This window comes from Cannabis sativa, chromosome 3 (assembly GCF_029168945.1).
Source record: "Cannabis sativa cultivar Pink pepper isolate KNU-18-1 chromosome 3, ASM2916894v1, whole genome shotgun sequence".
In the NCBI taxonomy this organism is placed as follows: domain Eukaryota; kingdom Viridiplantae; phylum Streptophyta; class Magnoliopsida; order Rosales; family Cannabaceae; genus Cannabis; species Cannabis sativa.
The window spans coordinates 40,453,684-40,469,697 of NC_083603.1; the positions used below are offsets into that span (position 1 = coordinate 40,453,684).

The 16,014-nt window shown below is 32.0% G+C and overlaps 1 protein-coding gene across 2 annotated transcripts; it reads right to left on the reverse strand.

Moving 5' to 3' along the window:
* Positions 1-9,117: 9,117 nt before the first annotated feature.
* LOC115709065 (uncharacterized) lies at positions 9,118-15,141 on the reverse strand. Of its 2 annotated transcripts, XM_061111101.1 has the most exons (4): positions 14,956-15,141; positions 13,364-13,450; positions 10,715-11,242; positions 9,118-10,299 (listed from the first exon to the last, which is right to left on the reverse strand). In XM_061111101.1, exons 2-4 carry the CDS (start codon positions 13,436-13,438, stop codon positions 9,292-9,294), a joined length of 1,611 nt encoding a protein of 536 aa, XP_060967084.1. In that variant the 5' UTR covers positions 13,439-13,450; positions 14,956-15,141; the 3' UTR covers positions 9,118-9,291. The 2 variants fall into 2 exon arrangements, with proteins under 2 accessions (XP_060967084.1, XP_060967085.1); XM_061111102.1 differs by lacking the exon at positions 14,956-15,141 and having other exon boundaries at positions 13,364-13,653.
* Positions 15,142-16,014: the final 873 nt, after the last annotated feature.

Here is a 16,014-nt window from a genome sequence, read left to right on the forward strand (position 1 = left end):
TAATATTTAAATATTTTGAATAATAAATCTATTTAAATTTTATTTTTGGTACTATAAATTATTTAAAATTTGATGAAATTTATATATAATTTTAATTAATAAATACAATATAAACGACTATAAAAAAAAAATAAAAAACTCATAAATATAAAAAATATAGATTTTTATAGGATGAAACAATGGCTTTTCTTATTATTTGACAACACAACATCATGCCCTTTTACTTTAGGTACCAAAGTCTACACCTTTATTCAATATTTATAATAGTAATTGTTAAAATTAGACCTCACTGTAACCTTTATTATTACAGTTTTACAGATGAAGAGAAAAATACAAATAAATACAACTAGAACACAACAGAAAACAGATCCTATGTGGCTTCGCCTCTAGTGGATCAAGATCTGGTTGTTAGTTACAACCGAAGCTGTAACTAACTTCCAGATCTATGATCAACCCTAAAACTACAAGTATAAAAGGGACACTAGATCATACCAGATCTCTCAGTTGAGAGATACCAGAAACTCGAACCCTAGAGTGCAAGATCTGAAAGCTTCAGCTCCAAATCTCAGCAGTCCATGTTCATGCAAAGAAAAGAAAAGTGTTAGTGAGTGAGAAAACCAGAAAACACAGAGAGATAAACACTTAGAAAGAAAAGAGAGCAAAATCTGAAATACCAGTCAAAATATTGTGACTTGGATTTCTTACCTTTGTATCAAACTTCATCACAATAGTGCAGATCTGCAGATCGTCTTCAAGGCGAGCTCAAGAGGACGTACCCCTGATTTAGGGCGAACCTCTATAAACTCTGGTGTTAATTTTCTAACCCTAACCTAATGATCAATGTTTGAATATTTGTATGTGTGTGTTGTGTGGTGTTTTTGGGAAGGTTTCTGGGTAAGATCGATCAATAGATCGAGAAGGATCTCTAGTTCTAGGGTTTGAGAACCAGAGAGAAGGCAGAGAGAAAGAGAGAGAATTTGAGAAATTCTCGAATGTTCGAAGGTGCAAATGAGCTAGGGTTAGCTCTGATTGAACTTACTTTTGTTCAATCCAGAACGACAAATCGTTTGGTTTAAACGATTTGTCGTGTGAGTGAAGAACGACAAGTTTCCATTGTCGTGTAGGTTAAACGACCAGGGTTCTTTGGTCGTTGATTGAGTTTTAAATTGAATTTTTCTGGGACAGATTTGTCCCTGTCGTTTTGACTCGTTTCTTGAGTGGTGTAGGGCAAACTTGGGATTTCACCAAGCAATTTTTCCTACAGTGGTATCAGAGCTTTGGTTCAAGCTTAAATCAACTCAAGAAAGGTTCAAGAAAGTGATCAAGACTGGGAGAAGAAGAATAAACACAACAAGAAGTTGTGGACATTGGAAAATCTGTGGAAATTCCACAAACTGATAATAAACAAATCTTTCTAAACTCAACTCAATTTAATTTTGATTTTTTTTTTTCTAACATGAGCAATATCAAAGTTGACATTGATCGTTTTGATGGATCTGGTGACTACAGGATCTGGAGGAGAAAGATCAGATCCCTGCTGGCTCAACAGAAACTACTTAGGGTTCTTGAAGACCCTATTGAATGGCCAGAAAACACTACAAAGATTCAACAAGAAGAACTGTTGGAAACAGCCACTGGAATCATAATTTTCAACCTTTCTGATGCCATTATCAGATTGGTTGATAAAGAAGAAACACCAGCTAAAATTTGGAAGAAACTTGAAGAGCAGTTTCAACAAAAATCCCTAACTAACAAGATCTACCTAAAAGAAAGGATCTTTGGGTTTAAGATGAGCCACACTAAAACCCTAGATCAGAATCTTGATGAGTTTCTCAGAATGCACATTGAATTGGCTAATTCAGGAGAGAATGAAGCTCTAAGTGATGAAAATCAGGCAATAATCATTTTGAATTCATTGCCTGATTCATACAGAGAGGTAAAGACAGCAATCAAGTATGGAAGGACTTCAATCACACTTGATGAAGTCATCTCAGCCCTAAAATCTAAAGACTTAGAGATGAAGAGTGAAAAATCCAATTCTGGACATGGTGAAATGAACCTAAGTAGGGGAAGGCCATCTCACAAGAAATTCTACCAGAACAGGGGTAGAAGTAATAGTGCACATCATCATAGAAACTCAAACAAAGGGAAGAATAGATCACCATCAAGAGATTCTGGTGATTCTACAGGGTGTTTCTATTGTGGAAAACCTGGACACTACAAGAAAGACTGCTATTTCTACAACAACAAATACAAGAACAAGAAAGGAGGCAGATTCTCAGAAAGACCAGATCAAAACAAACAGCAAAATGACAAGCAACAAGAAGCAAATTACTCTGATGGTTATGATAGTGGTGAAGTTTATGTGGCATCTACATCTTTCAAAGATGACTGGATTTTGGACTCTGGGTGTACTTTTCACATGACAAATTCTAGGGAAATCCTAACTGATTACAGAAACTCTAATGGTGGCAAAGTAATTCTGGGAAATAACAACACATGCAATATTGAAGGTTCAGGTAATGTCAGTTTTAAAATGTTTGATGGAATTGTCAGAACCCTAACTGGTGTAAGGTATGTTCCTAATCTTGCTAGAAATTTAATTTCTATAAGTGTTCTAGATGACATGGGTATTGTTAGCAAAATTGAAGCAGGTTCAATGAAGCTAAGTAAGGGTGCTATGACAATAATCAAAGGCCACAAACATGAAGGGTTATACTACTTGGATGGAGAACCAGTGACTCACTGCAACAATACAGTTACTAGCAATCCAGAAGACCTAAAGGCTGTTCTATGGCACAGAAGGCTGGGGCATATTAGTGAGAAAGGCCTACAGATCATGAGTGATCAAAAATTACTGGGTAAGGACAGAGTAAGTAAAGTTGACTTCTGTGAATCTTGTGTTTTAGGTAAACATCATAGACTAAAATTTAAAATAGGCATTCATAAAACTAAGCATATATTGGAGTATGTTCACTCTGATCTTTGGGGACCAGAGAAAACTCCAACACATGGTGGAAATGTGTATTTTATGTCTATTGTTGATGACCACTCTAGAAAAGTTTGGGTATTTTTACTTAAACATAAAAATGAGGCTTTATCCAAATTCATACAATGGAAAACCCTAATGGAAAATTTAACTAATCAAAGGGTTAAAACCCTAAGGACTGACAATGGCTTAGAGTTTTGCAGTGATGAATTTAACAGATATTGTGGCTCTGTTGGAATTCAAAGGCACAGAACTGTGAGAATTACTCCTCAACAGAATGGGGTAGCTGAGAGAATGAATAGGACCTTGATGAACAAGGTCAGATGCCTATTATTGCAATCTGGACTCACTAAGGGATTTTGGGGAGAAGCTGTGTTAACAGCAGCCTACCTGGTGAACAGAAGTCCATCCAGTGCCATTGAATTCAAGACACCAGAGGAGATCTGGTCAGGTAAGCCTCCTGATCTCTCAAATTTAAGGGTATTTGGATGTGCAGCCTATGCACATCAGAGTGTTGGTAAGTTAGAGCCTAGAGCTCTAAAATGTGTGTTCCTAGGCTATCCTGAAGGCACTAAAGGCTACAGACTATGGGTAAGGGAGAAACAAGGTTTTAAAACTATAAACAGTAGGGATGTTGTGTTTAAGGAAGATTTATTTCCTTGTATTACTAATACTAATGCAATATCTAGTCCTATTTTAGACACTAACCCTGCAGGCACATCAGTGGACATGCAAACAAGGAACACTCAACCTAATACTGTTCAGGTGGAACCAGAACAGGTGGAATACCCTCAGGGAGATGAAAACTTGGAAGGAAATGACCAAGTTCAGGATGACAACATTCAGGTGGAACCTATTACTGAAGAAGGACAAGAAAATGAGGAAATCCAAGACTACCAACTGACCAGAGACAGAACTAGAAGGGTTCCTAGACCCACACAGAGATTCAGCTTCACAGCTTGGGAAGAAGTGCTAGCCTATGCATTCTTTTGTGCTATGGGAGTGGAAATGACAGAACCTAAGTCTTATGAAGAAGCTATGACTGATAAAGATGCCAAGAAATGGTCCAAGGCAATGGACACAGAGATGGAATCTCTGAGAAAGAACAGAACCTGGATACTAGTGAAGAAACCTAAAGGAAAGAGCATAGTGTCATGCAAGTGGCTTTTCAAACACAAAGAAGGACTCACTGAGACAGATCCTAAGAAATTTAAGGCAAGACTAGTGGCTAAGGGATTTACACAGAAAGAAGGGATAGACTTTAATGAGATATTCTCACCTGTGGCTAAGTATAAAACCATCAGAATTATACTTACCATAGCTACTCAATTTGACCTAGAAGTTGATCAAATGGATGTAACTACTGCATTTCTACATGGGGAACTTGAGGAAGAAATCTACATGCAACAACCTAAAGGATATGAGGAAAAAGGTAAAGAAGACTTGGTTTGCAAACTGATTAAGTCCCTGTATGGACTTAAACAGTCACCAAGACAATGGAACAAAAGGTTTGATGAGTTCATGATCAAGAAAGGGTTTTCTAGGAGCTATTATGACACCTGTCTATACTACAAAGGCACTAAGATTGATGAAGTCATCTACTTACTGTTGTATGTAGATGACATGCTCATTGTGAGCAAAGAAAGGACCAGGATTGACCTAATGAAAGGCTGGCTAAGGGAAGAATTTGAGATGAAGGACTTAGGCAAGGCTGCTAAGATCCTAGGCATTAACATCTCTAGGGACAGGGAACATGGGACACTAAGGCTACATCAGAAAAACTACATTAAGAAAGTCTTAGAGAATTTCTCTATGACTAATGCAAAGCAAACTAAGCAACCTATGACTAACCAGTACTACCTAAGCAAGGAGCAATGTCCTAAAACTACAGCAGAGAAAGAATCTATGAGTGAAGTGCCTTATTCTAGTGCAGTGGGATCAGTGATGTACCTAATGGTAAGCACCAGACCTGACTTAGCCTATGCCATTAGTGTACTAAGTAAGTACATGGCTAACCCAGGTAAACAACACTGGGAGGCTATGAAATGGCTACTAAGATACTTACTGGGATCTACAGAAATGGGATTGAACTACAAAAGAAGGGACAACTACAGAATGATCACTGGGTACAGTGATGCAGACTATGCAGGTGACAGAGATAGTAGAAAATCTACCTCTGCCTATTTCTTTACACTATGGGGAAATTGCATCAGCTGGAAGGTACAACTGCAGCCTGTTGTAGCATTATCTACAACAGAATCTGAGTATGTAGCTGTTACAGAGGCTATTAAAGAAGCCATTTGGCTTAAAGGACTACTAGATGAACTTAAACTCCTAGATGAAGAACCTACAATCTATTCAGACAGCCAAAGTTGTATCCACTTGTGTAAGAATCCTGTCTTTCATGACAGAACCAAACATGTGGAAATAAAGTATCACTTTATACGAGATAAAGTGACACAGAAGGTTGTACAGATAGAGAAAGTTCCCACTGAAGAGAATCCTTCTGATATCGGTACTAAGGTGCTACCCTTAACCAAGTTCAAGCACTGCTTGGACTTGTTAGGGGTTGGTAGTGGTGGATGACCACTACCACTATGAGCTAAGACCCTTGAGGACGAAGAACTATGATAATAAAGATTACAGATGAGATCTAAGGTGGAAATTGTTAAAATTAGACCTCACTGTAACCTTTATTATTACAGTTTTACAGATGAAGAGAAAAATACAAATAAATACAACCAGAACACAACAGAAAACAGATCCTAGGTGGCTTCGCCTCTAGTGGATCAAGATCTGGTTGTTAGTTACAACCGAAGCTGTAACTAACTTCCAGATCTATGATCAACCCTAAAACTACAAGTATAAAAGGGACACTAGATCATACCAGATCTCTCAGTTGAGAGATACCAGAAACTCGAACCCTAGAGTACAAGATCTGAAAGCTTCAGCTCCAAATCTCAGCAGTCCATGTTCATGCAAAGAAAAGAAAAGTGTTAGTGAGTGAGAAAACCAGAAAACACAGAGAGATAAACACTTAGAAAGAAAAGAGAGCAAAATCTGAAATACCAGTCAAAATATTGTGACTTGGATTTCTTACCTTTGTATCAAACTTCATCACAATAGTGCAGATCTGCAGATCGTCTTCAAGGCGAGCTCAAGAGGACGTACCCCTGATTTAGGGCGAACCTCTATAAACTCTGGTGTTAATTTTCTAACCCTAACCTAATGATCAATGTTTGAATATTTGTATGTGTGTGTTGTGTGGTGTTTTTGGGAAGGTTTCTGGGTAAGATCGATCAATAGATCGAGAAGGATCTCTGGTTCTAGGGTTTGAGAACCAGAGAGAAGGCAGAGAGAAAGAGAGAGAATTTGAGAAATTCTCGAATGTTCGAAGGTGCAAATGAGCTAGGGTTAGCTCTGATTGAACTTACTTTTGTTCAATCCAGAACGACAAATCGTTTGGTTTAAACGATTTGTCGTGTGAGTGAAGAACGACAAGTTTCCATTGTCGTGTAGGTTAAACGACCAGGGTTCTTTGGTCGTTGATTGAGTTTTAAATTGAATTTTTCTGGGACAGATTTGTCCCTGTCGTTTTGACTCGTTTCTTGAGTGGTGTAGGGCAAACTTGGGATTTCACCAAGCAATTTTTCCTACAGTAATTAAAATTGTATAATTAATATATAATTTTGTTAGATATTTTCTTAGAAAGTCTTGGAAGAAACTCTTTTAATTCTCACAAGTGGATGATTATTGTGGCATTGTGCTATGACACTCAACAACACTTCCAAACTTGTGGTAACGTCTCATCTTAGCCCTTCAATAAATAATAATAAATATTATATATTTATTTGTAGTATATAAGATATTTTTGAAATTATAAAAAATGATATTATTATGTTTTGTCAATGTTATATTTATAACTATATCATGAAAATGACCTATTCAACATCATATATGTGTGTGTCAATTGCTTAAGAGAAAAACAAAATATAAGTTTATTGAGATGAGAATAGTTTATGAAAATAGTATAGATGGTAATAAAATATAATATACATATATGTAAGGATTAATAAATTTAAATTTGTAAAAAAAATTAATAACATTCCAATGCATTATTATTATTTTGATGAAGAAGATATTAAAAGTGAAATGCTAAAGGATATTCAAGGTGTTTGTATTTTGATGAAGTGTAATATTATTATTGGTGCAATTTAATATCAGATCTTACTTATTTAATTTTAATAAATATTATAAAAAATTACTAATCAGTTATAAAGCGATATTTCATGATGTGTGCTTTATAGTGATGCTCGACATAAAACAAATAAAAAGCGAGCTGTAGCGACAAGAGATACTACCTTTCTCGCTGAATAAAGGAATAAAAAAGTTACATTTCGTAGCTACCCTATGAACGATTAGCATTAAAAAGTTTAGGAATCCAACAAACAGTGAAACGAGAATTGACATCCAACAAACGAGAAAAAGGGAAGAAAAATAGAAGAACATGTCTCAATTGAAGGATTTGACAATCTAATACATTAGATTCACACCAAATTAAAAATAGATTTTTCTATTCTATTCCCCTAACTAATTATGTCTCAATTCAAATTGTTGACAAAAGTTGTGTTAAATATCTAATAATAGGGAATAAATGATGACATTTGAATTGATAAAAGGTAGGTGTCCCCAACCCCATGGAATGATAAAAAATTACCATGTTAAATTAAATTAATTGGAATTTTCATAAATAAATAATTAAAAACAAAAACCCAACTCATGCATGAGATGAGATGATGGTATGCTAATAATGCTAATGCAGCCAAGATTATACCACTTTTACAGCTGACAAAGCTCATAAAAGGCAAATATATATATATTTATATGTAGTATAGGTTGGTAACAAAGAGAAATACAATATAATACTAGAATTAGAATATTCCACTACTACATAAATTCATAAAAAATATAAGGCTTATTTCATAAATACATAAAAATAACAAAAAATTACAAAAATATGATTTTATTAATTTTAAACATTTTTACGTTTTTTTTATTTTATTTACAGAAAATACAGTCTTGATATGTTGTACTCTTATTAATTTGTTGTTCATTTTTTGTTATATGTATGTTATTTTTTGTTATTGTTTTGATGTTATTTAGATGTTATTTTTATGTTACTTTTATGTAGTTTTCGTGTTGTTTCTATGAAAAACCATAAAAATATAAAAAAAAAATTATGTAAACGTAAAAATGTAATTTTTTTTTTTTTTATAAAAAATAGTTATGTAATTATTCATACAAAAATTGGTAAGTTAGTCATTGAACATAATATTTTTTATTAAAAAAAATTAATTAATTTTATTTTCGAGATCTTGCACCAAAAAATTTAATTGTATTTTTTTATTATATAGTGATGTTTAAAATATAGTATATTAGACATTTCATGATAAACACAAATTTAAATGTGTTTTGTCTTGAGTTGAAATGGGCCATATGCAAAAAAAATAACAATAAAAAAAATAATTGGACCCTTACTGTAAAGATAAATAATATTTTTAAAAATTATTAAAAAATTTGTATATTTTTTAAAAAGTATTTTTTTAATAGTTAAATACCATTTTAGATCTTGTGTTTTGCAAAAGTTACTGATTGGACCCTCTGTTTTGTTAAATGACAAAATAGATCATGTATTTTCTAAAATGGTATAAATAGGATCCTCAGCTTAATTTTCAACAACTTTTTTATTTTAATATAACCAACTTAAAGACAATTCATAACACGAACAGATACAGAAAATGTAAACAGTTTTGTCATAACACATTTAGATCGGATTATTATTAAATTTTATTTTGACAAAAAATTAATTTAGAGTCCTATTTATATTATTTTGGAAAATACATGGTCCATTTATGTAACAAAACACAAAAGGTCCAATTAATAACTTTTGCAAAACACAGGGTCCAAAATAGTATTTACTCTTTTTTTATTTGAGCCTCTAAAATGAGTGGGCCGTAGACAGAGGCCTAACCCGCTTATACCTAAAGCCGGCCATGTGTGTTCTACACATTACAACACCAAATTAAGAAAACTAAAAAACAGAAACCCAAATAAAACAATACATGATATGACGAGGTTCAATCAATTTTTCGAAAAACAATACATATCTTTGTGTGAGCTACTAACTCTTTCTAGCTCACACAAAATTTCTCTTATTATTTGTGTATAACATGACTCTTATGAATTAAGAGTCTATGTTATAGTTATAAACACACAAAGAACTAAATTAACTAACATAACTGTCAATAACAAACAAGTATGGAAAAGAGTTGTGGATCTGAAGCCCCACTAATGATAGCACCTTTGCTTCTAACATCTAAAACATAATCCAAAGCTTTTTGTGTAATAGTCTCACCAGGTATCAACACTGGAATCCCTGGTGGGAATGGACATATAAGCTCTCCACAAACTTCCCCAATGCACTTTTCAATGCTTACTTTTCTCTTCTTTCTAAAAAAGGCCTCTCTTGGAATCAAACTTGTTGTAAAATCAGCAAAAGGTGCACACACACCATGGCTCATAGATGTTGATGATGATGATGATGACACTATCTTCTTTAGGCCAAACACTAATCTCTCAACATGTTCTTCACAAGTTCCAAGATTAAATGCATAAGTAATTGATTTGGTTCCAACAAGCTCAGAGATAATGAGATTATCTCTGTACAATATTTCATCTGCCTCATAACCTGACATGTTTAGTTGTTTAAAACCAATGGTGAGCCTAAATGGATCCATAGATGGGAATTTTGGGAATGTTTGATGATTCAATATGGAAATTTCGGGTATTTTTCTTATCGAATTCTTGGCCTCGAAAGCTATTTGCATTGCTTTGTCAAATAAGGCTTTTGGGTTTTGAGTAAGTTGGTGTCTAGCTGCATCTAATGATGCCATGAGAAGATAATTTGGACTAGTGGTTTGAAGCACTCTAAGGCATCTAGAGATAGTTTCTTTATCTACAAGATTTCCAGACATGTGTAGCATTGATGATTGTGTCATGGAGCAAAGAACTTTGTGTGTTGATTGAACCGCCAAATCAGCTCCTTGTTGAAGAGCTGATTTGGGCATTTGTGGATGAAACCCGAGATGAGCCCCGTGTGCTTCATCCACAATTAGAGGAATTCCATGAGAATGGCACAGTTGAGAAATCTCACTTATGTTGCTGCATATTCCATGATAAGTAGGAGAAGTTACAAAGACTGCAGCCGGTTTTCGACCTTCCATTTCCAGTTCCTGAATTGCCTTCTCCACCTGTAAAAAAAGCCTTATTTTCATTAAGGTCGGTCCTGAGAATATATGGGCTTAAGGAGATTTAAATTTTAAGGCCCTCACTTTTGAAAATATATGAAAAAAAGTATAAGAAAAGAGTGTCATGTAACTCGAACTATTGTGTAATGTGTCATACACCCCAACTAACCAAGTTAATAATATTTTTTGTTTACAATATACTTAATTTTACTGGAATAAAAATCTAATAAAGTCTTTCATTTTTTATTTTAGGCCCCCGAAAAGTGTGAGTCCTAAGCACGAGCTTAGCCTGCTTATGCCTAGGGCCGACGCTGCTCCTCATTATGCTAATACCCTTACCAATAACATTATTGTTGTTGCTCATATTGTGTATGAAAAACTAACACAAAGAACTTAATTCATCAAAGCAAAGACTCACCTGTGATGGAGTGACCCCACCTGCAATATCCCATTCAACATCATATTCAGGTATGATGTACTTAGGTACTGCACCAGATAAGACCATACCAGATATAGCTGATAAATGACAATTCCGGGGAAGGATTAGATACTCTCCCGGCGAACATGTAGCCATAATGGCACCATGGATTCCACAAGTGGTTCCACCAACAAGAAACCATGTCTCCAATGCTCCAAAAAGCTTGGCTGCTTCCTTTTGTGCCTCTAAAATAGGACCATGTGGAGAAGTAAGGTTGTCAAGCTCTGGAATCGCAGCCAAATCGTGTATAAATGGTTCGAGACCAATGAGTTGAGTTAATGCAAATGGGGCGCTACGACCTCTGTTGTGACCGGGAAAGTGAAAAGTTGCAGCATTTTGTTGAGCTTTTTTCTTCACAGCACCAACAAGTGGAGGAAGATTGTTATCTATTTCTATTCTAACTTTGTTGTGTTTTTCTATATCACTTGTTTTGTGTTGCTTCTTGCTTGACTCCTCAGTTTTTCCACCCTGCAACAAGTTATGCAAGGGCAACAAATTTAACAAACTATGGAGCAATTTCATGCAAAAAAAAAAAAATGGATATCGAGAAATCGATACCAAACATGGGCTTTCCCCCTGAAAAAATAAATCGGGAAAGAAATGTATATGTATTTCAGTTATTTACAATATATATTTATAATTAAAATTGATATATCTTAACGTAGTGCTAGTTTTGGTACAATAGTTAAACTATCTTTCACAAGAGTACTTTTTATATTTTTTAATATTTAAAGTTTACGTTTGAACATTTACCAATAAAACTTGTATTTAGTATCTTAATTAGTGAAGTCAATTTTTGTTATTTTAAATTATATTTAATGTTATAAAAATACAAATTTATATTAATTTTTAAGATGTTATATCATGTAAAAAATAAAGTTGATCCCTTCCCTTACAAAAAGAAAAAAGTAGTTGCTCCTCAAATTAAATCATGTTATATAAATTTTATTGAGCTTTATTCTTCACAGCACTAAAAGATTGTTATTGATTCTAACTTTGTTTTATTTTCTTTTGTGATCACCCAACAACTGCAAGGAGAAAAAAATTAAACAAATTGAATCAATCAACAATGAAATAATTTGAAACAAACACACTTAGAATAGGTATAAGCGGGTTAAGTCTGTGCCTAGAGCCCACCTAACTTAAAGACTCAAAAAAAAAAATTGTCCCATTAAAATTACACATTTTTTTTATTGATTTTGAAAAATACCATATTTTTTCTCTAAATAAAGGCTCAAAAATATTTATTTTCTTATAACCCATTAAATTTTAAGGTTGTTAAGAAATACTAGGTTCAACCAAGCACCAATGTAGTACTTGTCTAATCCTTGTTGGGAACAATGGTTTGGTCTTCTTTATTGATGAACAAAGCTTAAAATGAGAGAAGTTAATTAAAGAGTAAACAATCTCTTTAGGAACCATTCTTGAACTCTAAACTCTCTGATTTTGCAACCTGAACTTGGTGATAAAAATTCACTTGTCTAATTCCTAATGTTTGTAACCGAAACAACTAATAAGTTGAGTTGGCCGAGTTTAGTTAAGTTGGTTTAGATTTTGGTTGACCATAAAGTCATCAAAGTAACAATATAATGTGTACATTACAGTAGGGGTAATCTTAAGTTATAGGACGAAAATTAAAATGGTCATTTTTTTGAGAAAAATATATTGTATACCCATTTTACTTTATTTATTTTAATTTTTACTTCATTTTTCATATTCTTTAAAATATACCCCACTTTTATAGATGATGTCTCCATTAAACCCATTAGGTTAATGTAAATTATATGTTAGAGTATAATGGATAGTGAGGGTATGTTAGACAACTCACTCCAAAAAGTGGATATATTTTAATAAAATATAATATGAAAATATTTTTAATTAATGAATACAAAAAAGAGATATTTTTCATCTTATTCCCTTCTTATATAATAAGTTTTTTTTTTCTATAATTAAGTTTAATACAATATCAATTTGATATTTAGTAACTAAGAATATTTTTAATGAAATGTGAATCGTGACTTGGCATGTTTAAATAATAATTTTATCGTGTAAAATTTTTATCTAATATATTTAATAGTATGTTCTTTCTATAAAAAATTGCAAGAATTTGAATAACTCCATAAATTAAAATATACTCCTAAAACTATTATTACTTTTTTTTTTTTTTTAATTTATATATTCTATCAAAACATGTAACTTTGATTATGGTGAGAGTCAAACCCATCCAGTCTAAGAGTACAAACATGCTCTAGTTTTCTTTTAATGTCTTTATTACATTACATTTATATATAGAGAAATAATAAAGGGTATCAGTGGTGCCTAGCACTCTTTTATGTGTCAATATCGTTATTGGTCCAATTAAGTATCGGGTCCTATATAATTTAATATAATAACTTTTAGGAAGTATCACTAGTCAATCGCAACACGACATGTCAAGAATGTGCTAGGCACCACTGGTACCTAATAACAATGCTCTTATATCTACTACTAATATTAATTGCACTACATATATATAAACAAATTTTCATTCTAGGGCCTTCAGAATTATGGGACCTTGAGCTAGGTCCTGATTCAATTATGAATACTTACCTGGTAGGCAGAAGCTCTAATTTGCAAAAGTGGTAGCTTGTAAGAGCACCCAACAAGAAACTGAGAATAATTCATATTAAGTATGTCCTGTAATTGTGGTCAAAATAAAAGTGTTAAAAATTTAAGATGAAAAACAATGAGAATATTTAAATTTATGAATAGATGTAGTCTTGAGAATTATTAATGATTATCATCTCTTTTGCTATAAACAAACTGAAATCATCTCTTTTGTCTCAACCCAATTTCACTTTTACATGGTAAGATTTTATCTTAAATAACACCAACAACCATGGGTTGGATTTGAAACCCCATAAATCTACCTGAAAGTTTATGAGCCAAAACTTCCAAAAAATAAGAATAACATATGACTCATAAATCCTTTATTTTTATTTTTTTTTTAAAAAAAAGAAACCCTAAAAATACTAACTTAAATCTTTCAATTATAATAGGACATAATAGCACTTTAACTACTTTTTCACTCCCATTTCCTACCATAGTTTTCTAGACCTTATATTTTATAATGATTCGGTCCTCTGTTTTATTAAATATCAAAGTTGACTTTATATTTTTTTAGAATAATACAAATATGACCTTAAATTCAAATTTTGATATTTTTTTTAGGGTAAATACTATTTTGAACTTTGTGTTTTGCAAAAGTTATCAATTGAACATTCTAACAAAATAGACTCTATATTTTTCAAAATGGTAAAAATAAGACCTTAAGCTTAATTTTTGATAATTTTATTTTTTAATATAACCAACTTTATGGCGATTTCTAACACAGACAGATACATAAAATGTAATTAGTTTTGTCATCACATCTCTAGATTGAATTATCGTTAAGTTTTATTTTGACAAAAAATCAGTTCAGGGTCCTATTTGTATCATTTTAGAAAATACAGTGTCTATTTTATCATTTAATAAAATAAATGGTCTAATTGATGACTCTTACAAAAACACAGGGTCTAAAATAGTATTTATCATTTTTTTAATATAACTATCTTGAAGATAATTTCTAGCACGAACAGATACAAAAAATGTAACCAATTTTGTCATAACACCTCTGATCAGGGTACTATTTTAAAAAATACAGAGTCTAATTTATCATTTAACAAAATAGAGGATCCAAATAGTAAATTTTGTAAAATAGAAGATCTAAAATAGTATTTAATTTTGTACCTGAAGTAAAATGTAGTAGTTGTCTATTATTATAAAGGTTCTTTTTTGAAGAAAAAAAAACAATTTTTATAATATTTTATTATGAAAACTATGTATCATATGTATTATGTAATATATTGTAGCTTATTCAAGTGCTCATATAACTTCAAAAGAAAGAAGAAGAAGAAATAAGGAGACAAAATGAATGATATTTCAAATCTGAAAATATGGTAAGAATTTTCCAACATTGAATGAAAACCAAAGAAAAGTACTACTTTGAATTATATGAACCAAAAGCTCCCAATAAATATGATGAACATCAAATAAAACATAATAAAAATATTGGAACTTTAGTTGGATTAACATGATGAGATAATAATGAGAAAATGAATAAAATGATGAAGAAGAAAAGAGTATAAAGATTGTATACATACCTATTAGATCAAATTCAAGCCTTTGTTTTGCATAAAAGAGAGCTTTTTGTTTAAATTGGTTTGGCCAAGATGACTATATATATACAATTAGTACATATACATGAGGTTAGTCACACAATACTTCTTTTTTATCATTATTATCATTATTATTATTTTATTTTATTTATGATCAAGTTTATGAATTTAAACGTGAAAAATATATTATTACAAAAGCTACATCAACACTTCACATCACCATATATATCTACAATATCTTATTTTCTTACACTACATGATAACTCTAAGATTTAGAGTTATTTTTATATCTTTAAGCTTGAATTTTAATGTAAATTGTGGAGCAATTAATGTCTATATTATGTAATTGTGTTTAGTTTGTTGTGTCTTTATAATAAATGGAAGTGTGTGTGTTAGTAAGTGTTCAATAAACTTATGTTGTTGTTTTTATGTGTATTAAGCCGAAAAAATGCAAGAATAGGTATTTGGAAATATTTGGGATAAGGAGAAAAAGGAGCAGAAAAATGCCTATGGCTGACTGGCATTGCTATAGCAATCATCGCGTAGCAATTGCCAGCCCAGTAAGTATATTTTGGCTGAAAGTCAAACTGGCTTTAATGAAGAAAGAAAGGAGCTGAGGTGGCGAAATTTGGCTAATGACTCAACAAACATGTAAAAAATGAAGAATAAGTGGACCATAACTTGGATTTTCAATTAGGGTACTACGCATAATATATATAGAGTAATATTGGAAGTGAAATTTATTATGTTTTAGTATTTCTACACTTATTTATTTATTTATTTATTTTTTTTTTGCGATAATATCTCGTTAGCTTCATTTTTGTTTGCAAATTTTAAGCACTAGTTATATTTGCTAATTAAGATTGTCAATGTATACACATGTATACAAGTAACAATAAAATTTCAAAGCCAATAAAAAATATATCACAAGTTTCGCCACAAATTAAGTATATAAAATTAAAATATATAACTTCTTATAATAAATTATATTTTTTCCATATTGATACTATAAGTAACCAATTAATTTAATTTTATTGGACAACC